The sequence below is a fragment of the Amyelois transitella genome, chromosome 9 (genome assembly GCF_032362555.1).
Source record: "Amyelois transitella isolate CPQ chromosome 9, ilAmyTran1.1, whole genome shotgun sequence".
In the NCBI taxonomy this organism is placed as follows: domain Eukaryota; kingdom Metazoa; phylum Arthropoda; class Insecta; order Lepidoptera; family Pyralidae; genus Amyelois; species Amyelois transitella.
The window spans coordinates 7875185-7901605 of record NC_083512.1 but is presented as its reverse complement, the minus strand read 5'-3'; the positions used below and the strand labels follow the sequence as shown (position 1 = coordinate 7901605).

The following is a 26421-nucleotide window of genomic DNA, read 5'->3' as shown; positions in this document are numbered from 1 at the left end:
TCCACTTGTATGTCTCAAAACCCGCAATGTCCCAACTGTTTTAATTAATTTAACTGTAGTAACATTACAAAGTCCATAATTTTAGATATAATGTAACATCCAGGAGATATCTGCAGCCATTCACAAAAATTACAGTTACCTATAACAAGCGAATAATTTATAATCAAATTATTATTATTTGTGAAAATACTCTAAAAGGGACATTGCTGTTTTTGATTCTAGTAGACTCAATTATCACTTAAGTGTAAGACCGTCGTTAGAGTGATAAAGTTTTCTTGACGGAAGGTTATCTCTCCAAAACAGCTTTTCTCTTGACTATAGTTGTTGGTGTTTTGGTCGTAATAACTAACCTTAAGTTTTATAAGTATAAAGGTTAATGTTTTATTATAAGGTATGAGAAAAAAAAATTCAGATCATACAAAATAGGGTTTGTATTCCATACATTCACATGGTCATAAGTGAGGGATAAACATTGAAATATAAAAATGAGATTTTATTTTCAAAATAAATCTATACAATTTTGTATCAGTCCATTAAATACGTACCTACATACCTACGTAAATATGTAACCTTCCAAACTTATATAATATCTACATAGTGTCTAATCATACGGGATATGTATATCTATTGGTTTTATTTTTGTCATTTGGCTTTGAAATCCTCACCACCCACTATTATTTCGGTTTAGTTAGCGGGTAGACTGTTACAGAATGTCATCAAGTCCGCCTTTTGTACATTTTATTTTGTTTGCAAGAAATAAACTATAGCAGCAGTGAATTTCGAACCCGAAATCATCAGGTAGGCATCCGTGCCAGATAACTTAATCTTAACCACTCAACCACAGAAATAGTTTGTTTCATACCTAAATAAAATCTGAAGGCTAGTGTCGATATGGCTGTGTTACGTATTTTGAGTTGATAGGTATTTTCATTTTATAAATATCTTTGGACAATCTTGAACTTAAAGCATCCTTATCAATCTCTTGGTCGCGTTGGTTTGGCGTCACGACACGCAGAACCTTACCCTTATGGAGTACGCTCAACATTCAGGCGCCTGTAGGTTTCATTATGTTTACTAAAAAACAAATGATACTAAAAAAAGAAGCATGATTGCGGTTAACAAACATTACGCTTCTTTAGGTCATTTGAATTGAAGCGACTATTTTTATTACAAACTTAACACAAGATACATAAATTAATCATAATAAAGGGAACATACGAGTAGGTGCGGAAGGAATGATTTTTCAATGAAAACAGTGTGATAATCCATAAATTTATTTTATTATGTATTCATAATGATGATCTCAGCTTGTTAATCTTAGGAATGTATGAAGTGAGTACACAAATAAATTAAGTACAAAATAATATAACTTCAAAGTTGGGTCATATATCGCACAATATAAGCTATGGTTCATCATATAAACCTTTATTTTATTAACTATGTACTTTCCACCAATCTTGTATTATGTACAATATACATCTAGGTATGTTACTAGTTATGTACAACAGACATTATATATTTAAATACAACTCATGGATTAAATAGTTAAAGTGAACATATGGTACATTCTAAAAAAGGTTATGAAAATGAATTCAATTAAAATTTAAGAAATCATGCTATCAATTTCTTACATTTATACTATTGATTCATCAATTTGTGACAAGATGCGACCCGACACGACCAATTTATTATCGCGAAAGTATAAGAAACAATCTTGGTACTAGCCAAAAACAAAAATCGCAATTTAGTCAAACCGCGTCGTACCGTAAAGGCATTCAGACTCTAAAAAAATAATTGTTTATGCAGTTTCTAGAATTTACAATAGTTGGTTGTTGCTGGAGCCTTTTTTAAATAGTGTAAAATTCTTCTTAAATCGTAGAAAATAAATTTAATAAGGAATTAGGTACGTACACTAGCCCGCAATCTGGCTGCAAAGCACACATGACAGATTAAGACTTTTGCCCAATCAACGTTTCCTAAACGGAAAAGACCCTCTGGACATTTTGAAATGATTTTGTTCATGTAATGTGGATCAATTTTAAGTGTTGGGATATGAATTTGACCCATTTTATTTGGAGGAAACTATGAACGTAGCTTGGTAAAATAAGGCATTAACTAAAAAAATGCAATTTAATTAAGTCTAACAGCTACCAGAGTTTATATCACAATAATGTTTTCTTAGAGCCGGACGGCAAGCCAAACTAAAGCCATATTTATACAAATAAGCATAGATTCTTGATATAAAAGTGCGACAAACTACTTACAATTTTGGCAAAAATAACACAGAATTACCATACCGTGTGTTTTATTTTAAATGCACCCTGATTTAGTAATAATGCCCAGTCCATTCAGAATTTGTTCTATGACGAAACAATCAATAACTAACTCCATAAAAATTTTATCAAACGACCGTTTTCTTTGAATATGAAAAAGCATTATCCTAAATTGATTATATAAATATTTAAACGTCTCCTTATTTTGTGCATGATTTAAAGCATTTTCTAAATAGTAATGATGAGTTAAAAGTTCTCAATTATGTATATATTAGGCAGCGTCTATCACATTGTAAGCTAAATCTACGCACTTCTACGGCATTTAATTATTTTCTTACATCAATATCAATAAATTAGGAAATGTAGTATACGCCATCATTACAGCTTTTCGTAAGGTGTTGCTGACATACATTTTAGTCTTGCCAATAAAAGACAAGAAAATGTATAAAGATATTAATATATTTATTACCGGTAATAAAACATGTTAAAACTTCCAATAATGCAAACCTTCGGATGGCAAACACAACCAGATTATAATGGTCACAAATTATATTATATTTATTCATCAATTAGTTACAATATCTTACTTTACAAAGGTGGTTTTAAATTTGACTGATCCAATACAAATCAATACGATAGATATGTATTACAAAAAGGTACAGCGTTTTTTAAACAACAAACAATTTTCTGTACAAATACAAAAATATATTAAATATAGTTAAAATATGGCTCTTGATTTAAGTAAATATAGATTGTAATTTTATACAACATAGGCATTAAAATACAGCATACTCACCAAAAGCAAACTTTGGTTATATATTATTCCAATAATCAATACATATTTCACATAAAATTGTTTTAATAATACTTTATGCGATTATGGAATGTGTTAATCACAACGATTTAATGGAACTTCGATTAATTAATATCCCTTTTTTATTATATTCCCTGAATTAAAGTACAATTTAGTACAATGTGCGGCAAAACATAATGGCACGAATTTAATTTTTATATACAACATTGTGTCTTACCTACAATTCTTATACAATTAGGCATAATTTACACAAATTTAAAATTAATTTGAGATACGAAGAATTCACGACACAGCTTGAAACTTTCATTTTAAAAATTTTATGTGTGTACTTGATTTTGCTATCCGCTGTTACTGACTACACCCACGAGAAATAAAAATATCATAATCGGTTTAGCTGTTTAGCCATAAAATCGTAACAGACAGCCTTTTATAGTCAATATATTATAATATGAAAAATAACGGCAGCTTGATTACTCAAAGATAGCAGACGAAAATTAGTGTATATATAGTATAAATGATATATAATTACAAACTTTTCAATCTTTAGGGCACCGTCTAAGCTGAATTATAGTTTATTTTTTAAGACATTTAACAAGGTTAACTAGAAAACTATATGAGTAATTTAGCCAACGAGGTCGTGCCACAGATACGTTACAATGTCACAAGAATGACACAACTATTTGCTGATAAAATAAACCTCCTTTATGGTACCCAAAATATAAACAATTAATTATATAGCTTGCCTTAGAATACAAAAGAGACAGAAGCAACCAAAGTAAATTCCTCTTTATATATATTTTAAAGTAATCTATGCTCAAAGGAATAATAATCGTTGTACAAAATATTACTTTGGATAAAACTTCTCACAGCAAATTATTATCCCTATAAAATTATCGAAATATTCACGCAAACTCATACAATATAGCACTCACAAAATTTTAGAACCAATCCGCTATCAAAGTAACGTTTTTACCAACGAGACGCATTACATTGTGGTAAATATTTGTACGATTCTTCTTAAAATTAGTACGTGAATATCGCTATAAAATGCAGTTTAAATCTTATGTAAAATACAAACGAGCTTTAGGTCCTTCTCAAACTAAATGTAATGCAATGATCCTAAAAATTATTACCACGCGATAAATATAAACAATATAAGTCTTCACAGGCATAAAAGCCACAACGCTATAAATAAATTAATGCACTTACACAGTAACTGACAGGGCTTCTGATGTTTCACATTCCGGACCAATCAGAAATTAGGTGTATTATGATTGGCTTATTGGGACCTTCCTATTTCAAAACACTCGAACTTCACAATATAATGCGTCACTACCACAATCAAACTAAAGCTGCAAATAGCTGGAGTACTCTCTCTGTGAATTGCGGCCACGCAGAATTGATCCTAGTGGCGCTCGCAGTAAAGGCTACACTTGCGTGACGCAATGCGCCAACTTTTCAATCTCTGATTGTAATGCTTGTCGTTTTTCTGTCTCGATCTTTAGTTTGGTGTTGAGTTCGTCGATGGCAGCGTTGAACATGGAGTTTTGTACTTCTATGAGCTTCTCCAAGTTTGTTATCTAGAAAGATCGATATAATAGTTAGACAAACCAAAAAATCAATATCAATAAAATATATGACTATACAACTCTTTCGATACTGACTAATCGAGCAACAGCGAGCAGCTTAACAACTAGGCATAGGATGCCGAAACTCGACTAGGCATAGGATGTCGAAACTCGACATGATTTTTTTTGGGAAAAACACCAAAATACACCCTAAATATTTTTTTTTTATTTAATCTACCCAATGTTTTTCTTTAAGGAAGAATTTTATACATCAAACAAGCTTTTTTTTGTAATACAGATTAAATTACATAAAATTTCGATAAATAAATAACTTACCCTACTATTAAGTTGAGCGATTAAAGCCTCCGACCCTTCATTTTTCTCAGATTTCGTCTTCAGCCTTTCCAAAGTCGCCGAAGCACTTTTATCGTTAACAATGGTTCTTTCTGGCGTTTTCACATTTATCCTTTCAGGCGTTTTATCTCTTTCTATCTTTTCAACCTCTGTAGTCTTGAAAGGACTTATCTTTTCAACTTCGGTACTTTTGAAAGGAGTTTCAATGACGGTTGAAGTTTTCGATATAGAGTTGATTTCACTATGTTTCTCAGTTTTCTCCATTTTGGAGGCTGACTTCTCGGCGAACTCGCCCATGGTTCGCGCGGAGGCCGAGGGCGGTTGGGGCGCGGGGGGCTTTTTTATTTCGTCTAACATCGCCGCTAACGTTCTCCCTGTAAGTTAATCATTCATATTTAAAATCTATATATATAAAAGAGAAAACTAATTGACTGACATCATCAAGGCACAGCCTGAACCGCTAGGGAATATATCTTCCAGCTTTGAATTAATTTGAAATGATAGCGACAGGAGCAAAACACCGGAAACCACACGTCCAAATGGATAAAATTGACACATTTGTGTAAAATTCTATAATAAATGGTAATATAAATATCATTGTTACCTGCAGCGGTAGGCGACGGCAATGTGGGTAGCGTCGTTCGTGTTCCGGTTTCCTCTCGCGTCGTCGTCTCCTTTTTCGAGTCCAAGGAATGTCGTACTTTATTCTGAAATTATTGTATTTTTAATCAGGGTGTCAGAAAAAATACAATCAAGATTAACCACTTTTACTTTGAGATAAGTTTACTAGTAGAAAAACATTAAAACCTCAGTTACTTTATACCCGGAACTGTTCCTTACACAGGAATTTGCGTTAAAAGACTTAAAATATATTTTAAAAAAATAACTGATTAAGTGACTAACATGTTAACAGAAAATTAAAATCACTGAAACTGTATAAAAAATTTGGCCAGTAGTTTCCGTATGTTGTTCGAATTGCATCAAGAGATGATACTCCAAAATTAAACGGGAACGAGAATGGGAGACGGGGGAAAAGTATTAACAAATTTACCTCCTCAAAGCTTTCCAAAATTGACATTTTACTGCTGATTGACGACGTGCTCTTTGACATCTCCATTGAATGACTCGATGACCTCTTTTCTTCTAAACCGCAGTCCAAAATTCTGTTAAACATAAATTCATATGCTTCATAAATAAAAGCATGGATGGTAAGCAAAGGGAGTGATGATGATGGAAAAATTAAACATAGTGAGATCAGGCAACCTAATAAGATAGAGAAACGTAATGAGATAAAGAGAAAAGCAAAGTGAAATACGAGAAACTGGTAAGATAATAAGAGAAACGTGATGCAACCTGTCAGTACTGCCGCCACCAGCCTTGCTCGCCAGCCCGTCCCCGCCGCCGGAGCGCGCCTTGCCGTCGGCTCCGAAGCTGGTCTTCTTGGCCTGGTTCAGCTTCAGCTCCTCCATCCACGGCGCCTTGTGTTTCTCCCACTCGCGCGCGCGAGGCTTGATCTCTTCCATTTTCTCGGGCGGTGGCTTCTCGGGTGCTGTTGGAACTGAATGGATACATATTTTTAATAACTTACCAATAGTAACAATATTTCCAGTGTTTGTGGAGATTTGTAGATTTGAAGTCACTAAATATAAGAGCTCGTGTCGTGTCCGTGTTAACGCATGTGCACACGTGTGACTAAAAAAAGTATAACGTGTAGTTTAAGACAATGACCTGCTCTTCAGAGATTATGATGTAACTGGGATTAACGCCAGGAGGTAGAAAAATCTAATCTATTAGATCTAATCTATTTTAATACATTAACATTGAAGATAAAATGATTTGAAATAATAATTCGTGAGTGATTGGGATCGACATAATCCTTTTGTCTGCCCCAAAATTTATATCAAAATACCTGTAGTATACACTGTTTTAATTCACTGACATAAACACTATTTAAATTATTAATATAAAATTTAACTAAAACACGCTATATGTATACAAATTAACAATCAATAATCGTATATAAGGTGCGTCATTAGTATTGCAATCTTAAGAGTACCTAACAATCAATGTTATCTAAATTGATAGCGAAAATCGTCAAAGAATGTAGCAAAACGAACCACAGTGGTTTATTATTAGATCGACTATCTTAATGCATTTCAATATTGTTTTACGAGATTGAGTGAGTTCCATACATACATTTATCAAATGTCAAATTTTTTCGGACACTTCAGGCGACTAAGGTAAGGCATTCATGTATTATGGGCAAAGTTCCCCGGGAAATTTTGCGAAAGTTAGACGGGAGTTGCTTCGCGTAAAAACCTGACTCATTCAATCCTGGATCGTGTTCAAAAGGCCCTTCCGAGCTCTTCTTAAGTGAGGTGAGGGTGTAACAGTGACGGCCAGAAGGAAGAATAGGGAACGTTTGAATAATATCCTTATTAAACAATACAAGTACATATTACTATACCTTCATGTCCATTACTGAGTCCTATTTGCTGCGGCGTATCGTCCCTTAGCGACTGACTTGGCGGTCTTCGACGAGGTGCTTTTACTCTGTAAATAAGTATCTTTATGTTAAAAACATTGTTAGCGACGGCCACGCTGCTAACCTTTTTGGTTCGGCGCCATAGTTTTATACTTTTACGAGAAAAGAAAAATAAAGTGACATTGATCCAGCCTCCACCAGTGCCTCTGTAGGTTACAAACATATTAATGATTCCTTTATCATGAAAAAGAATATTACAGTAATTAGTCATATTCATTACAAAAAAGAAAAAAAGTAGTAATAATTTTATGTTGTGCAACTTTTTGTAGGCGATACAGCTGAATGTGGCCTTTCAGTCTTTTCCATCCTGTTGGCTCTGTCAACCCCGCAAGGGATAAAGGCATGACTATATATGTATGTGTGTGGTATGAAATAAATTAGAAAAAAAAATTTTTTTTTTTTGGAGTACTTAGGTATTTAAAGTATACAACTCAAATTTTTCCGTTCCCGTTTCTACCACACTAGTAGTAACATTAGCTAATTTCATTCACGGATGCGATGCCATGGAAAAATATAAAGTAGGTATTTACATTACTTTTCCATGTTTAATAAAGGTTTTACATTAAAAAAAATCCTTTCCATCTGCCATATTAAGTTCAGAAATCATCAAGAAAATCGCTCGCTCGCGAAGAATGTGCTAAATGCTTATCACAATGAATGTTAGCAACCTCCTCGCGCGCGGGTCGTTGAGCATAGAGTTCCTCTCGACGTGGTCGAACGTGTTCGTGTTGGGCGTGTGCGGGACGCCCGCCGCCGCCGCCTTGCTGGCCGCGCCGCCGTCCGGCCGGTCCCACTCGCCGCCGCTACTGCTCCCGCTGCTTACTGTAGTCGATGAAGATTTCTCTCTATAAAGTTAATAAAATTGTAAATTACAAAATGTTAATAAAACCCAGTGGAACATTTTTAAGAATTTTTCAGTAAGTAAGCCTATACTACACCGTACAGCGGTGCTTGGTGACCACGGATCATTCTAACATGATTCGAAACGTTTGAGATAAAATAAAGGTAAGTTACGTGCGCGTTTAATACATATATTTTTTAAATAGTATAGATTGTTTTTTTTTTTACTATAAAGTACCTATAAATAAAGAAAAATAAGCAGGCCAAGCCCCGCCATAGAGAAATACCAATTTGAAATAAATCGCTTGGTATGTTTAGAGACAATGCAGCCAATACCAGGTTGTACTATACCACAAAGATAATCATACCAATGAAATGATACATACTTTTCTGTGGACGATAACATTTTGCTCTTAAGCCCGCTGAACAGACCACCCACTCCCGACGATAACGTTGGGCTTTTCTTCAATGGCACTGGAGGTTTCTTTATCTGAAATCATTAAAACATCAAATGCATCACACAATAATCAAATAAAACTTTTATCTGTAATACTTTAACTGACTCTTTTTGAACAGACATTTTTTTTATTGCACCGCCAGTGACCGTGTTTTAAAAATTTATTAAAACTTTATTGCTTAGGCATTAAGACTACTTCTTAAGGATAGTACATTAAAGTTTACATGATTTAAACTCTGTAGTTTTATTATATTTCCTTACCTGTCCATCTAGTGTTCCATCGGGCGTGGTGTCACTATGGACCGTTTTCTCTGACTCGCTCTTGTTCGTGTGCGTGACTGTACTTTGTGTGCTGCTCTCTTTGCTTACTGTATTTTCTTTGTGCATACTGCAATATGAAAAGTCGAAAAAATTATTACATATTACGTTCGGATGCCTTCACTAATTTCAAAAGCTTTACACAATGTCAACGGACGAAATTTCAACAAAAAAAATGTCAACACCACATTGAATATTTTTGGACGTTGATTTGTTCCCAAATTATTATAGTGGATTTTTGACTAAATAGTCCTATGTTTATATATATTTTATGTAAAAGTCATTAATTTAAGGGATTAGTTGCTTATTAAGACTGTTGACATTTATTTTTTTGGTTGATATTTCGTTCGTTGACAAGTATAGGCCCCGCTCCCTCGATATAAAAAAAAAACATAAATATCTATAATCGTGGGCCATTCTCTTTTCCAATGTTTATTTTCTGACTTTTCTTCAAAACGGATCTTGGGCTCTTTGAAGGACGCAACCGGGATATACAATAAAGAATTTTTTTTCTTTATGTAAGTCTTTCAAGATCATCGGCTCTGTATATAAATGTTCTTTATACCCATAAAGAATGTACTCTTTGGTCAAAAATATATAATTACACCACTATCCACATACCTTATTCTAGACGTGGTGAGTTCCTTAATAGAGGCAGTACTCTCCGAGTACTTGTTGAGTATGGGGTATAACGCATTCGGGGTTTTCGACGGAGGCCGGTCCGGTTTCTTTTCTTCTGTGTCCGATTTCACTGAAAAGGAGAAAATACGGTTTACATTAAGTAGTTCCATAACTTGGACTTTTAAAATAATGGCAGTAAATTAGGAAGAAAACAGCATAAATAAGCCTTTTCAAAACAAAAAATTATAAACGAGGACGTAACGTGGATCTTAAAATTGTTTCTTGCTTGTATTATTTTTAAAGAAAAAAAAACGAAAGCCACTATATTCTAATATGTTTTGATATAATTATTGCTATATACATAAGTAGCTAAGGAAATTATAAAAACTATCCTACTAATATTATAAATGCGAAACTTTGTGAGTATGTCAGTATGGATGTTTGTTACTCTTTCACACAAAAACTACTGAACCGATTACGATGAAGTTTGGTATGTAGTATGTAGCTGAAGACCCAGAATAACATATAGGCTATTTTATATCCCGGAGTTCCCGCGGGAATGATTCCACGCGGACGAAGTCGCGGGCGGCCTCTAGTAAGGTATAAATTCGATAGAATTCATTCGCAAGGCAAAATTGTATCACGGGTCATTGCGAAAACATGCTATTTTTTACATCATGTGATTATTGTATCTTCACAATGCTAAGATAAATAATTTGATTATGTAGATTCATCACGAAAGTGTTAAACAACAAAAATGCAGGCGTGATTAATGATAGACAAGACTATCTTCGAAAACAATATTATAACCACATTTGCTATTCTAATGTTATTCATAATCTACGACAATGTATTAAAATTATTCAAAAGTCTATAGTTTCGTGGGCTTCCTACTTTCTATACCGGCTCACGGTCAAATTGCTTATGTCATGCACTATAGATAAACCACGGACGCTAATATTTTTTAAAGATTAGATATATCATCTTTACAAAATCATTTAGAGACCCAATGTTGCCTTATTTTAATTAATAACAAATATTTATCAATCGTTTTATCATTTTCTAAATGGTCAGAGCCTAACACATCTGCGAAAAGCACATTCAAATCGGAGCAATAATTTTCGCGTGATGCTAGTACAAACATACAGACAGTAGACAGATACTAAAAATCACATGTTAGGCTTCTGTTGATCTAATGTATAATTTAATTTAAATTATAGACCCCCAAATCAATTTTTGGCAATCTCTTTCAAGTACAGACATTAATCACTTACAATTTTATTGTATGTATGGATATTATTGTGCTTTATTTCTGTCATGTGTGTTACAGAGTTCTTTATCCTATTCTACTGGCGTTAATATTTCGGTAAATCACTATTGATAATAACATCACTTTGAACAAGACTACATCAATTAAGTAGGAGTAATAGGAAGCCACAAGTTGTTATTTGAGCGTCAAGTAATTAAATAAACATTGCTCAAAACATCTCTACTTGGGTAAGGGTCATCCTAATAATAAATTATGATGACGATGATGACAGCTACACACCTATATCTACAGTAATATTTATGCATATCTTCAATGTGTAATAGCTGATGTCATTTGAATATTTAAATAATGCAAGAAAAATGTCTACAGAGAATAAGAATGTCTTAGAGCGGTCATGGGCATATAATAATACTTATAATATAAATTAAATAATTTGTACACAATTTTTCAGCACCGTACCAACAGTCAAATTTTTCGAATTAGTCGAAGTTTTTTATGAAAACAAAGTAAGTAAAGTAAGTTTCCTTGCATTATTTAAATATTCAAATGACATCAGCTTTAAATATAATGATCTTATACATACTACTTCTAGTATATTCAAGTCTGTTGGCTCTGTCTAAATCGTAAGAGATAAAGACGTAACACGCATACATGTAATCACGTACCTATGTCTTACGAGGCAGACAGGGCCAACATCATATCAAGAATCTTTGAAAAAAATTAAAATGTAAAATAATAAAATCAAAACAACATTTCTAAAGAAGGGTCAAATGTAAACAATAAAGTAAAATCATATCTCTATTGAGCTTACAATAATTCTGTCACTAAACACAATAAATAGGCACTCACACTCGACACCCATTTTGCGCTATAAACATAAGAAAACCTGGAGGAAAAACGTTCCGAGACCCAGCGAATCACGAACCGTTAGGCAACTGAATATAAAAGGTAACTAAGATAGCATGGCGAGTTGGTTACGCAAAATCACGACTGGAGGCAACCTTCATGAGAAATGTCAATATCGCAGCGCCGAGGCTTCGAATGCTAAACCAGTGTAGGCGTTGTTTACTAACATAATTGTACTACACGCATCAGTTGTACGGCCAGCAGAACAATTACCATAATAGGCAGAAGTGATTGGCTCGTGTCGTCTTGTAAACCTCGTGTCGCTCGTGCCATCAGTTTCATTAAACATGATTTAGTTAAAGTGGAACGTTTACTTCATTTCAGAGCTATTGTTTTAGTTAAGAAATCTAAGATACGTAGTTACATTACATGAAATTAACTACCGTAGAAAAGAAACGTATCTCATATGAGAGAGATATGTATATGAGACACTTTTGGTTCCGCGCCGTTTGGAGTCTGTGTGTATAAGAAATTCAACACCAGGGTGTGCAGCAGTGCTCATTCTTCAATATTTGCCCAGATTTTTCCACATTTTCGCATATATTGAAGTACCTATCTTAAATGTTAATTGGCAAAAGAATTGTCACACTGACACTATGAGCTTTGCATTTAGATTCTTCATACATTGGATGAAGTCAAATAGCATTGCGTACTATACCACCTCTCTTTAGTCTCGTCTCATTCTGTTTGCAATACAGCAGTCACACTGTTACTGTGTACTTAAAATACAGCAGACTCCAGTCGCCCGCCATAAAATTAATGTACAGTGTTATTGTTTTGACTGAACAACGTCTTGATGTAAAATACTTAAAATATAGAAGCAAGATATCTAACAATATGTGATTCTAACATGTTTTACAAAGCTAAACTTGTATTCACCAACGCTGACTTCTCCTAGTAGGAATTAAGTTTAAGTAATTTTTTAATATTGAATGTGAATGAAGCAGGCATTTTAGTCTCTGCCTAAATCTTGTAGAATGAGCAATGTATATATATAATTCAACCATGTACCTCAATTTTCTGGCTATAATTATTTACCTAGTTGACATCTTTCTGGGTACTCTAATTCTATGACTTATTACTATCTCTTAGAAACCTTTGTTTCACCAATTATACATTTTCAATGATTACAAGAAATATTTTCTATGCTCTCAATATTTTACAATCATGACGTGTTTTACAAAATCGCGCGCTCAAGGTTTATTTATATTTTTGAAGAAAATACTCTTAGCGACATATCGAAGTTTTGTTTTCATGGAACCTTGTTCACTGAAACTTCACGTCACTTTTGAGTATTACCAAAATTAAATCTTGTGGCTGTCTGAAGATTCAGAAACATGTAGATCATATCATTTCCAACGATATAAGAAAATTAGGAGACAGACCAACGACATCCGTTTTTCTTTTTTCTCATTTGCAAGAACAAGTACCTACTTTACAGCGGAGTTAGGTGGAGCGCTATGTTATTTTATATTGCATCAGTGTAAGTGATCAAAAAAATTATTAGCATTTCTATTTCCTTTTCTTAAGTCATTACAACTTGACACTTCCACTTTCGTTTCCAACCAGTCGTGTGTTTACAATCAGACCACGTTGCGTCTAATTACGGGAACAGCGTCCGTTTCCGCTGTGAACACTGAATAACTGTGCTTTCTTCTCAATACTGGTATCACTACTTCGCCAGTATGTTTAACTTGATAGGCAGGAATAAGGAAATTACATTATCTAACATTATATAGTCAAGTAAGTACATACGTAAGTACTATTATTTATTACTTTTTTGGACACAATCTGACGCGTTGTTCCTTTAAGGCTATATACATTAGAAGTCAACCTCTTTAATACTCTTTTATTGTTGGCGTGTATATCTTTGCCTTTTATCTGTCATTACATTTTATTATGGCAAACATAAGAATAACAGTCAACGAAGTGTTCCCAAAGGTATCGCAAAAGTGAATCAAAAGTCAACTACTTATAGTGATCACAGTAATATATTAAAGAACACATAGTTATGTATTTTTATGAATAAATCTATACACTTTATCAATAGAAATACAACCCTGCTTTAAAACATCTTTGCCAAGTCAGCATATTATAAAGAAACCACTTTAATCAGTATAGATCGCCTAAAAGTCATTGGTGCCATTTCGAAGATGAATCACTGACGTGCTCGAAACGTTCACGTGACGTGTACAAACCTGGGAATTTGAGCTCGGCCAGTCATTACAAGCGGGAGTCAGTCACAATTCCCACTCGCTCCCCTAAAGTGCAGTGCACTTATAATAAAATTATAACGAAACGTGGACACTATTTGATCAGAATCGTTTAAAGAATTGACTTATTTTTTGATTACATAGGTCAAGGAACGCAGTCCCCTCTGAATTAAATCAGCTAAAGCTAACAGGATTTGCTTAAGAGCCATTTGTAAAGTTTCGTATCCTACAAACTTTTACTCTGGGATGCGCTCTCGTGGGAAAATTGACTAACACATTCTTCTAAACTATCTTCACCTTATTTCCTTTTAAATAAAACCAGTTTGGTGCACATCAGTTTAAAAGTCTGCTAAAAAAATATGCAACAATGTATGTACATTGTTGCATATTTTTTGCATTTAATTTAAATTTATTTAAAAAGGAACATCAATAGAGCTAAGTTATCAGAAAACATCTTCACGCACTTGTAAATCTCACGCGTTCGTGAATATCGTCAACGCTTTTTTTCAATGTGATCGTTATACTCTTTGAGTGCACTTATTATCATGCAAAACAATAAGTTTAACACTTCAAAAAAATGCAATGAGAGTTCACCCTTCTGGGGGTAGCAATTGCACGAAGTTTTCGAAAAAAACCCCACTCATATCAAAAGAATGCTTCTTTAGAAATGATCATTGTGATACGGTTGACAGGTCTACTCTTTACCATAAAAATCCGTTTAACTCCAACAATATAGATAAATCAATGGCTATTGTAGTGTAGACTTACCCTTAGGTGGTAGCAATTGCACGAAGTTATCAGGAAACAGGCCCACTCGCCCGTGGATCTCGCCTCGCCACCATCCTCTGTCGGGTGCTTCTTTTGATATAATCGTCACTATGTCCCCTTCGGCCAGTGTCAACTCGTCTTCGTTCACGGCCGTGTATGGAAACAGCACGCGGCAAAGCTCCTTAACTGTTGAAAAATATAGATTCTTTTATTTTATAATAGAGCTTAAGAGGTTTTATTTTCTTTGCAAGCGTGCTAAACACTAGTCGCATTTTCATGATTTAACTTAAATATTTTCTTCCAAATCTTCACTAACTCTATAAAAAAAAAACTTACAAGGTTTTGGTGGTAGCGCCGGCGCTGGTTCGAAGGGCGGCTGATGTTGCGGAGGTTCCAGCATCTCCACGAAGTTTGAAGGGAACACGCCTATCCGGCCCTGCCGACGGCCTTGCCACCAACCCTCTTCGACCTACAACAATGTGGACATATGTTAGATACGTATCGGGATAAGTATCGGGACCCGACTGTCCGGGTAAAATAATAATATTGAGATTCTCTCTTATTTTACCCGGAGTCTAGAAATTAACCTACATGTCAAATCATACGAGCATCGATATGTTATTTAGTCAGTGATTAAACTAACCAATTACCTATTTTATACATATATATTTAAGATTTATTTATTTAACAAGAAGACGTGTCTTTTTTCAATAGAACCAAGTTGGTGGGTAAAAAGTTAACTTAGCTTAGTTTTTTTAAGGTTTTTAAATAATCTCTCTCATCTATATGATACTTCTTAGTACTTCCAGTTTGAATTTGTATTTTCATTCGTTGGCTATAAAGCTCAGAGCCCGCTAAACTAAACCACTTTAAAAGATAATTAGGTATCTAACTACTATATTAAAACTTGTACACCAAAATTTCCCAGGGCCGGTTGTAATCATGGAGCAAGCGGCCGACCGTACACTTTGCCAAATCATTTCATATTAAGTCCCACTTATTCAGTGGACCCCAAGCTTTGAAGCAAACAGAGCATGACAAAGATAAAAAACGAATTAAATACTTACTCCAAGTTAAATACAAAAGGTTACTGTATGTCAATCAACGGGCTTCTCTATACGTCACAAAACTAAAGGAGTCTTGTGAATTCGCTAGGTCAAAGTTCTGATACATTTAAACATACAAAGAGTTTAAACATTATATTATCAGTACGATGTATCTTTATTTCCGCATCCTCTTTTGATTATGTATTTGGGTGACCTTCTTAACCACTTAAAAGGGCTATCATAGAAATCTGCATTGTAAACCGAGAATTGAAAAATAGAATGCATATTTGGATGAAGCGGAGGCGGGTAATTTAAAAATAAAAACCAATCTTTTGGGAGCGCCTGTTGACCGGACTGGAATAAAATTACTCACAGCTGTTGGTCCATTAAAATTGCTTAAGTTTTGCAGATAATATATATTTCCTTTTTTCTGTCGTATAGTTACTAATATTACTTCAAGAGAAAAGATTTGTTTATAATATATAAAGTGAAAAACAAATGGACCGATTTTGACGAAATTTTACAAAATTTGCAAATTCCCACGGAAGCGAAGGCCCGTGCAAAACCTAGTCATTTATAATATTAGTATGTATTATTATCAACACTGTTCTACAGAAAACAGTGTGAGTGTCCCTATAGGTGCATGAGTCAAGCGTGCGTCATGTGAATAGTAAACAGAAGACTGAAATACTGGGAAACATTCCCTGTATATGTATGTATGTGTGCTAGGTAAACCATCGTTCCAAGATTTGCATTGAAACAGTCATTATCAGCATAATAGTCTCTCCTATATGAATTAAAAATTACGATAATAGTTTATTTTTTGGTAAGTAATCTGTAAGTTGACCGTACATACCATAGAAATCGAAATAAAATAGGACACTAGAAATTGCATATTTTAGTTAAAACTATACGAATCAACGTAACGTACGCAGTTATCTTCGCAGTAGAAAAGATGTCTAACAAGATAAAAACGCTATGGGGACTAAAGACTATGACATATTCAACAATAGGGAGCACTTGCTACTTCTTACTTATATGATTTCAAAATTCTATGGTACTACTTAATTTATTTCAAATGACGTATCAATTGCATTCATCACTTAGTATTTCAAAACCCTTGAGCGTGTGCATATAACTTTGCAATTTCTGGTTACCTACTTAAATACCTTATTTTCGACAACAAACTGTTGTAAGTTCAGTGCCCAAATATAAAAAATGTTTTTTTTTTTTTAAACGTACAACGACGTTGTCATAATCCGTTGTGATTATGGTACATGTTATATATCCTTTGAATACCAGTTTTTATTTTGTAACATGTCGCTCGTATTCATTACGTACGTGTTTATGTTTGCACTTAAGACAAATCTTTTTCACGTATCTTCTTTCTTATACTTATTACTAGTTCAACTAGTATGTTGTAAGTTATTTACTCGCCATTAAAACAGGTTTCTCCTAAGACTAAAAATATGATAATACAAATTATGAAAAACATTTTTACGCCATGTAAAATGACATAAAACATATAGTGTGTTGTCATAAATAAAAACATAAAAAAAACCTGATATTCTTCTTTTCGGTGATGGGCAACAACTGAACCTCATGTATACATATAATCACGTCTATATCCCTTGCGGGGAAGACAGAGCCCACAGTCTTGAAAATACCGATAGGCCACGTTTAGTTTAGATTCAAATGGTGACAGGTTGCTAGTCCATTGACTTAAAAGGACTTAAAAGTTTATAAGCCTATCCCTTAGTAGTGTGTTATGAAATCCGTGGGAAAGAGATGGGAGTTAGATCCTATATTTTTATCTATTGGTACCGGGAACAACTGAATCTGAATTACATCATTAAGCCATAAAGCTGACCGTGAGCTTTCAGTCTTTTCAATGCTGCCTATCCCGTAATGGATAAGGACGTAATTAAATGTAAGTTGTCAGAAGAACTCGGACCATAATGAAAGAGAAAGATATAGAAAAAAGCAAATAAACTGTTAACCTCAGCAAGAACTTCCAGGACGTCCCCGACACACAAGGGCAGTTCATCAGGATTCGCAGGCTGGTAGCTGAATAATGCCCTGCACCGACCTTGTACCTCCCCTGACCTGAATAGGAAAAATAACAATATTAATTACCTTTAAAATAATTAGAAAATAACAAATAGAAAATAAGTACCTAATAGCCGCAGGTAACGAGTTAAGAGGCTAATACCCTCATCATAATTTTTCCGGCGATAGTCCCTAGACCTCTCTGGGAGGAGTCTAGAATTTGTATATGACCGCGATCTTGGATTGGGTAGGTCAACTTGTACACGAAAAGAACTCTTCAACCTTTTCAGGGGAACCTAAATTATATTGAACTGTGGTTACACTACACATGCAGTTGTCTGAATGTGCAGGTCACGATGTTTGCCCTCACAGTATGAACATCGGTTAGCAAACAAATTTATGTAGGTACATAATTGAGAAAAAGAGTCGTAGGCCGCGGAACACATTATGCGTCACGCACGGACGCTGTAAGAGGGCTTATCCTAAATCAGTTTTGGAGTAGTTACTAGTCTCCGTATGTAAGCTTCAAATTGATATACCAAATGCAGTGCAATTATTCTCTTGAAATAAAGTGCAGTAACTTTAGGTAATTGACTGGTGTGCAGTGCACGTCGCATATGTCAATCGAGATGAGGTATGGGACGTATTGGTAACTTCGAGCTCTCACCATCTAAAAATAAAAGAACGTTTAACGGCTTGCTTTAGGCTTACAACGCCCACGACGGCAAAGAACTTTTCTCCCGAATCAACTAGTGGATTAAGCAAAAGAAGTATGCAGGGAACGTGGCAATTATTGTGCAGTGTCGCGTGATGTTTGTATGAATGTTACAATTTGCTGAGTTCCTGTCCGATTAATAATACTCCTTTTTGTCTATTTTTATCATGTGTGATCAATTGATGACTCATCGTAAGCCTCCATTCATATCAATACTCGCTTAATACTTTCATACTTTTGATCAATTAATCATCGCATCAATGCGCTTGAGCATTGAAAGTACCGATTAAAATAATATTAAGATTATTGCATAATCATTGAAGCAACATGACAGCGACGTGGGAAGTTGATACTTATGTACATCATAAAGCTCTTACTACACAGGAAAGGGTTACGCATGAAACTGTTTTTATTTAATTAGTGCCCATTAGCACGCGTGAAGAGGCTTTACTTTCGCGGGAGTTTAGAATCTGCTCGAATAAAAGATTTTAGACGTGATCCTTACTAGACAATTAAATGACTGAACCTGAAAATATTCTACCCAAGGAATTAGTATGCATCCCAAGAAACCAGCTACGTCCAGATCATCAATGAGACGCCTTAACCATTACATCACGAAGGCAGTAATCTATAGTTCGTTCAGAATTAGCACAACTTATTATATTGCATCCTCTGAGGACGAAGCTACACTCATCTGACTTCCGCAACCTACGCAGGGGAACCTAACCCGTATCGGATCATAATTATACATCCTCAATGTTGCCTCAAATTTTGAAGGCCTCTGTGGCGCAGCGGTAGTGCGCTAGCCTGTGACACCGGAGGTCACGGGTTCTTTCTCTAATGTGCTGGTTTCCTCACGATGTTATCCTTCGACTTGTGAGCATCAGCGAGAGCTCAAACACATGTACATAACTCAGCACGTCTCGCTCCGCCCATTTCCTTATAATTAAAATCCCACTAGTTTAATGTTCCCGCGACAAGTTTGTATGTCTAGACCCTTTACATAATGTATTATTCAACGCCATCACGATTGACAGTAGCATCTGTATTGCTAGCGGGGGACTTTACGTTGCGCACATGTTAAATGCGCGATTGATACGCATTTCTCATTTGGTATATCAGCATTTGATACGGCTTGGTTGACCGTTAAGAGAGTTGTGCTGATTATATTTTATTACTATCAGAGCTCTATTTGGGCTTTTTGTATAATCTTTGGTTTAAGTAAAATGGTGACATGTCAATATTTTTGAATAAATTTATTTAAACGCTAGTGATTTTTATTTTGTCAGTTTTACATTATGATTTTTGCACATTTTGAAAAGTTTAATTCATTATTTTTTCTATTACTTTCAGAGGCTTACTTGTAATAAGTGATAATTCCAGTCTCATAGAGAACTTCAGAGTAAAGAGTTGTCATCTCACAAAGTCAAGGCTCTTTGCGACATCACTTTCGCGAAAGATTTTATTTCTATTGTTACATAGGGTTAAAATTAAAATAATAAAAGGACACGTCAATGTAGAGTTACTTGCTTTTAAATGTAAGTTATAGTAAACAAATAAAAACCATACCTTCGCAGCTCGCAACAAAAATATCACAACTAACTAAACCTAATATTTAAAATATTAACACTGGCACTACACAAAGACCCAGTAGAAATAAACAGTAGAATAATGCTATTAAAAATTTTAATGATGAATATTAGAAACTGGTTTTCTTCTTTTGATAATTAATAAATTAGTGAGAAATCAATAATCGGGACTGGCAATCGATTTCCTAAGGTGCACCTTATGTCTACTACATCTAAATAGTAGATGGAAGCCTAATCAGAAATACGAGTACCATCGATACGCTAATTACATAAACTTGTTTTATATATTAACTGCCAAAGTGGCTTCATTCTTTACAATTTTAATGAACTACGAGTAACTTTGGCTGACGAGACGAATGAATGGGGATTATTGCAGATGAAGCGTAAGAAGGAATAATGAATGTGGCCTAAGGAAAGATATAAAAAGATGTCTTTGCCGACCCCTCCGGGAAAGAGGCGTGATTTAGCATAGATATTAATCTAGTGATAAATATTAAACAAGTGTTATTTTCCTATATTAAGAGTAGGGTGTGCAAGAGTGACAGCTTTACACGTTTTAAATCAAAATTAGAGATAATTTGTCAACATTGCATTCTGCAGCAAGCTAATCGAAAATTGGGAAAAAGCGTTTTAAAAGAATTCACATGAAGGAAAATCGTGGATATGGAATGTCCATCTGACTTTACTTTTGATTATCGCACCAATTGAAACTTTAAAAGTGTGTGATTTAGATAACGATACAAATATAGAATTATGTAAATGTACACCGCCTACATCAAATTGCAAAGCCAGAACCAAATACGAAATATACCATTAGCTTAAGTCTAAAGTTATTTCAAATGAAGTTGTTCGAGTTGTTTTTCAAATAACATATATATAAGACATTCAAAAGAACATAAAAATCACTCACGGTTTCATTTCATAAATATATGAGCACTATATCCACATTTTCACAAAGTAAACGGCTGACCACGCCTTATTAGCACATTTATTGGAATATGAACACGACGAGTAATAAAAATATATTTCACGTATGAAGATGTAAACGTTGACTAGCGAATGGAAGGCCTTATCGTGCCCTTATCCGCACAGATAAGATACACGGCAATCATTACTACTATACTAATCGGGGAAACATATAAATGAGCATATTCAATAAGTCACAGGCTCAATTAATTAAGTTATTTAACACAAGCTAGGATATTAATTGATTTGCAATTTGAATCGGATCTCGAATCTCGGTCGGTTATCTTACCAAGGTCAGGTTAAAAATATACGTTTTAATCTCTATACTGCGTTTGGGAGTAAAATGATGTAGATCGTAAAAGTAAATAAATAAATTGAGGTCACCTTATTTTACTGACTTAATAAATAAACAATGTCACTTATTGAACTAAGACCATATCAAAAACGGACAATTAAACAAATCTGATAGTGTGAGTGGTAATCGGTACGAAATCGATACATCGTTATTCTCCTATGTTATTGACAATGCCGGCAATCCTTCAAGTTCAGATGACATCATTTAGTCGAGTTTAGGCATGAGTAACACTACTGTTGTAGTTAGCTACGTAACTAAGTGAACATTGCTTTGGTCATCTTTAAATCTCTACATACATGTTTTTGATGGTTTAATCTCGCTATTAAAAAACATCCTATTATAGTTAATTTTAAAAGCCCTGTCTTTATAGAAAAGCCGCCTGATGAAACTGCCAGCTAAAATACATTTAAAATCATTAGATGCTCTTTTTATTGGGACGGCGACATGCAGATGAAATGAAAGCTACTGAATGAACATTTAAGTTAAACATTACAAACATACATAACACAATACAATGGTTATGGTCATAAAAAAGAAATCAAACCCACACACATTACGAAACTAAGAAGATTGGTCAACTGCGTGATCTCTCTATACCGATAGAAATCCAGATGATTTTGAATTACCATATAGGCAATTCCGAGAATCATTTAAATCTGAAATGGAAGTGTGACATAATAATAGTACGCGGATGTGTAAGGCAGGCTTCACAGGTATCAAAAGCACAACAACATGAAGTGTGTCAACGAACTAGAAGCAGACTCACATGGTAATTGTATACACGGGTATAAAAACCTGTTTTGAAGGAGCAGTCGCCCGGAGCAAAATATTGCTAACGCAACGGCGTAACAGTAAAATTAGCTGGGTCGCTCTAAGATTAGATTACATTATTTCCTAGTAAGGATCGGAACAAAACTGTAAAGACTTTTTTCTTTGGTGATTTATTCCTTCATGAAAGATTAGGGGTGACTAATCTAACTACCATTAAACTAAACAGAGACGACATTTTTACAGAAACAGGTAGACAATTTCGCGTATTTTTATTTAAAAACTCATTTCGTAGTTTTAGGGGTTCCGTAGGAAACGACCGTTAAAGTTTAGTACCCAATACATCTGTGCATCCACGGCGTCGCTTAGAAACCTTTACTTTATACTTTTGGCATCATACAAATTTTTACTATCGAGTAAAACCTATCGAACGATGAGGAACTCACACTTGAGTGATTTTAACTCACCAAAACAATAAGTATGTAATCATCATACCGTTATTGCATTATGCAGTTTATTATGGTTGACCTCACATAAATTAACTCTTTCTCGATTAGAACTTGTAGAAGTACCTTTGAATCTTAGTTGGGTTCAAAAAAACAAATAACAAAGTTTTGCGACTATGATATCATGCGGAGTAAGATGTTATTTTATTCATGTGAACAACATTTCAAAAGTTAAACAAGAAAATGGGACTGTTCGTAAGTTTTATCACTAAAAGTTGAAAATTATCACAATCAGAAGAAAAGAGGCGAGAGACAATAATACGATAATATAGGTAGGCAGAAGCTTCATAGGCGTCCATCAAATGATGATAACTGCTATAAAAAAGTCATTGGTGTACTTTAGTAGGTCAATTCTATTTATTTTCATTATGTGACAGCAGGTAAGCTGAATATAGGTAAAATTTATTTTTCTTTTCTTTCAACTACATAAGTAAGGGTCTTGAGTATTATGACTATACTTTCGTTTATTTTGTCTTTGAAAGCAACTCAGTTTTGTGAAACGTAACTGCAGCATTTACTGCAGTTACGTTTCACGAAAAATAAATACAAATATTCACTAAAGTTCATCATTAGTTCAAACTATGGTACTCTTACCTGTTATTGGCATGATCCGAGAGAACAGAGACGAAATTATCAGGGAACATTCCCCGCCTGCCCCTGAGCTCTCCACGCCACCAACCTCCGGGTAATCTCTCAACGTCCCGGAGCACATCGCCTGGCCTGATAGTCAGCTCATCAGGCTCCGACGCATCATAGGAGTAGTTCACAATGCAGGACACTACAACAAACCAAATGAACATTCAGACAGTATTTTAATGTTGCCACTGATATGGTTATTGTTATTACTCTTCAAAAAATAAATGTGAAATTAGTATGTCGTTCCAGTGTTGATAGTCTCAGTAGAATAGTTGTGTCATAGTTAGTGAGTCTGCGCAGGTTGCGCCTGCCAGCGTACGGGTCTCAGGGAAACGGTTGCGCTTCGCGCAGTGTCTAGCAGCGGGAACCGGAGAAACGGTTATCCGCTGGCCACCCGCCGACAGTAGGGTAGGGAGCCCAATTGTAGGCTATTCACCTGCAAATAGCTGGTCTGTACGACTCCGTGCTCGTCGACTGTTCTACCGCGCCGCGACACCGTGTCTACTAATGGGAGCTAGCTGGTGCCAAATGCAACTGCCGCTGCTTGCCTTTATTTCAGTCTTGCCAAAAAAAATATTATCATGCAAACTGCTGAGATCCTCCCCGCAACTCTCTTCTACAATACATATAACTTGGAAATTTTCAAGACAAGAGTGAATAGGCACTATTTGAGCTTACATGCACCACCCTAGGCCACAGCTTACTTACTGCCAGACCGCAGATTGAGGTCAAACGCACTCAAATCTATTATAAAAAACAGGATTCTTTCACTTAAGAATAGGACCGCTCCATTTCTTTTCGATACATACATACATACATAAAATCACGCCTCTTTCCCGGAGGGGAAAGCAGAGACTACCTCTTTCCACTTGCCACGCTGCCTCTTTCCACTTGCCACGATCTCTGCATACTTCCTTTGCTTCATCCACATTCATAACTCTCTTCATACAAGCTCGGCGGTTTCGGGTACTTTTGACCTGACCCTTTACCAGGACGTCCCGAATTTGATCAAGATACTTTCGTCTAGGTCTTCCCACTCCGACCTTTCCCTCCACACTCTCCTTGTATATCTGCTTAGTCAACCTGCTTTCATTCATCCTCTCCACATGACCGAACCATCTTAACATACCCTTTTCCATGAATGTGTTATTTAGGAAATAGGCAAATTCATTGACTGTAACTTTTACTATAATCCAATATGGATTAGGTGACAGGGGTCTTTTGTGTAAAAACCTGACTTTACCAATACAGCACTATGGTAAAATTTGCACCCTGGGCTTCTCTCCAGAGAGTTGACATGTAGCCAGAGCTAACTCCAGGATGAAAAAGAATATTGATAGTCTCATTTAAATTGTTTTTGACATTTTGTACTCAACAATGATACACCTACTATAGTCTAACAGATGACTTAAACTATTCTTATAACATTATAAGACATATACTTGACAGTTTCTTATTATTCAGACTCCCTGGTCTAATAAAATCTGGTCCACATAAGCAACAGGGATAATGAATGCAAAAGATACAGAAATAATTGCTCACTTTATTTAATCAACATCTTACTTGCTGTTATCTGCATCTTCTTTTACAAAAAATGTAGCTTACAAGTTTCCAACAGACAGATGAATTGATATTCATATTTCTAAGATGCAGAATTAGTATGAAATAATTTATTGATGTTGGTAAACAAGCCAGTTACTTGTCCTTTACTATACTAAAGATTAAATACAAATAGAAAAAAGAATAGGACCAGTCCATCTCTTTCCAATGTATGTCGTAAAAGGTGACTAAAGGCTAGGCTTATAAACTTGGAATTATTCTTTTAGGCGATGGGCTATCAACCTGTCACTATTTGAATCTCAATTTTATCATAAAGCCAAACAGCTTAATGTGACCTATAAGTCTTTTTAAGACAGCTGGCTCTGTTTACTCCGCAACAGATATAGACATGGTTTTATAGCTTCCATTAATATTTTGACATTTGTCCTGGGTACAATCATCTGGCAATTACATAGATCAGTACTATGACCTTCTCAACAAGGAATCCTAACTAAATCTAGCTAGGTAGTAATATCTGTCAGGTATGGGATAATGAAAAGACTTTCCATTTAGCTATAGGTACATACTTAATACTGTTTAAAAGGGGTCATTGCAACAAAATTATATTACTTTTATGTATAGAACCTATATTGATTGTTTTAATCATGTGAAAAGGCATAAACCTCGTTTGTTTATTAGTATTCAACATGCATATGACATCACAATGCTACAAAATGAGTCATATAAAAGGACAAACTACACTGTTTGAGGACTTTAAAATAATTTTTATGATTTTGAGCAAGTAATTCCTGTTTAATCGATTCCATCGTGATAAGACTATTGTAGCTTTAATAGTATGTATTTTTTCTACCAAAAGATGCCCGTTCCTAACATATATCTAATACATATTCGATGCTCGTAACGTACAATTCGAACCCTTCTCTTTTATTTCAAGACAAAATAGAAATGAGGAATACGAAGAGTTAAATAATTAAAGTTTACTGAATTCATATCGCTGAGTACTGTTATTTCATACACAAACAGAATACATGCAGGCTTATTCCTGGTACCTACTTACCCTTTTGATTTGCATTAATCTCCATTTCAATAGTTTTATCACATCACATTATCACATAACATTAACTTGATTTCATATCAGCATTTAATCACTATGACACAATGAAATTGAGAAAATTCTCGTTCAACAATTTAAGAAGCTAGTAAATCGGAGAAACGCTTACAAAATGAAAACTATTTACACTGTTTTCCCGAAGCTAAGAAGGATCACGCACTAACTACGACACG

General features: G+C 34.8%; 1 protein-coding gene across 2 annotated transcripts; it reads right to left on the bottom strand.

Moving 5' to 3' along the window:
• Positions 1–1261: 1261 nt before the first annotated feature.
• Positions 1262–26421, bottom strand: LOC106142840 (SH3 domain-containing kinase-binding protein 1). Of its 2 annotated transcripts, XM_013344748.2 has the most exons (15): positions 26195–26421; positions 23536–23719; positions 17994–18099; positions 15284–15416; positions 14948–15133; positions 9791–9920; positions 9113–9239; positions 8781–8884; positions 8223–8399; positions 7477–7562; positions 6363–6567; positions 6061–6172; positions 5614–5716; positions 4992–5383; positions 1262–4667 (listed from the first exon to the last, which is right to left on the bottom strand). In XM_013344748.2, exons 1-15 carry the CDS (start codon positions 26217–26219, stop codon positions 4515–4517), a joined length of 2223 nt encoding a protein of 740 aa, XP_013200202.2. In that variant the 5' UTR covers positions 26220–26421; the 3' UTR covers positions 1262–4514. The 2 variants fall into 2 exon arrangements, with proteins under 2 accessions (XP_013200202.2, XP_013200203.2); XM_013344749.2 differs by lacking the exons at positions 23536–23719; positions 26195–26421 and adding an exon at positions 21257–21413.

Bases quoted from the DNA above. Each gene is read 5' to 3' on its own strand.
- LOC106142840 (XM_013344748.2), bottom strand. From the start codon at position 26,219: ATGGAGATTAATGCAAATCAAAAGG. The intron at 23,720-26,194 runs GTAAGTAGGTAC...GGTTTGTTGTAG, and splicing joins GATTAATGCAAATCAAAAGG to TGTCCTGCATTGTGAACTAC. The intron at 9,240-9,790 runs GTATGTGGATAG...TTCATATTGCAG, and splicing joins CTCACCACGTCTAGAATAAG to TATGCACAAAGAAAATACAG.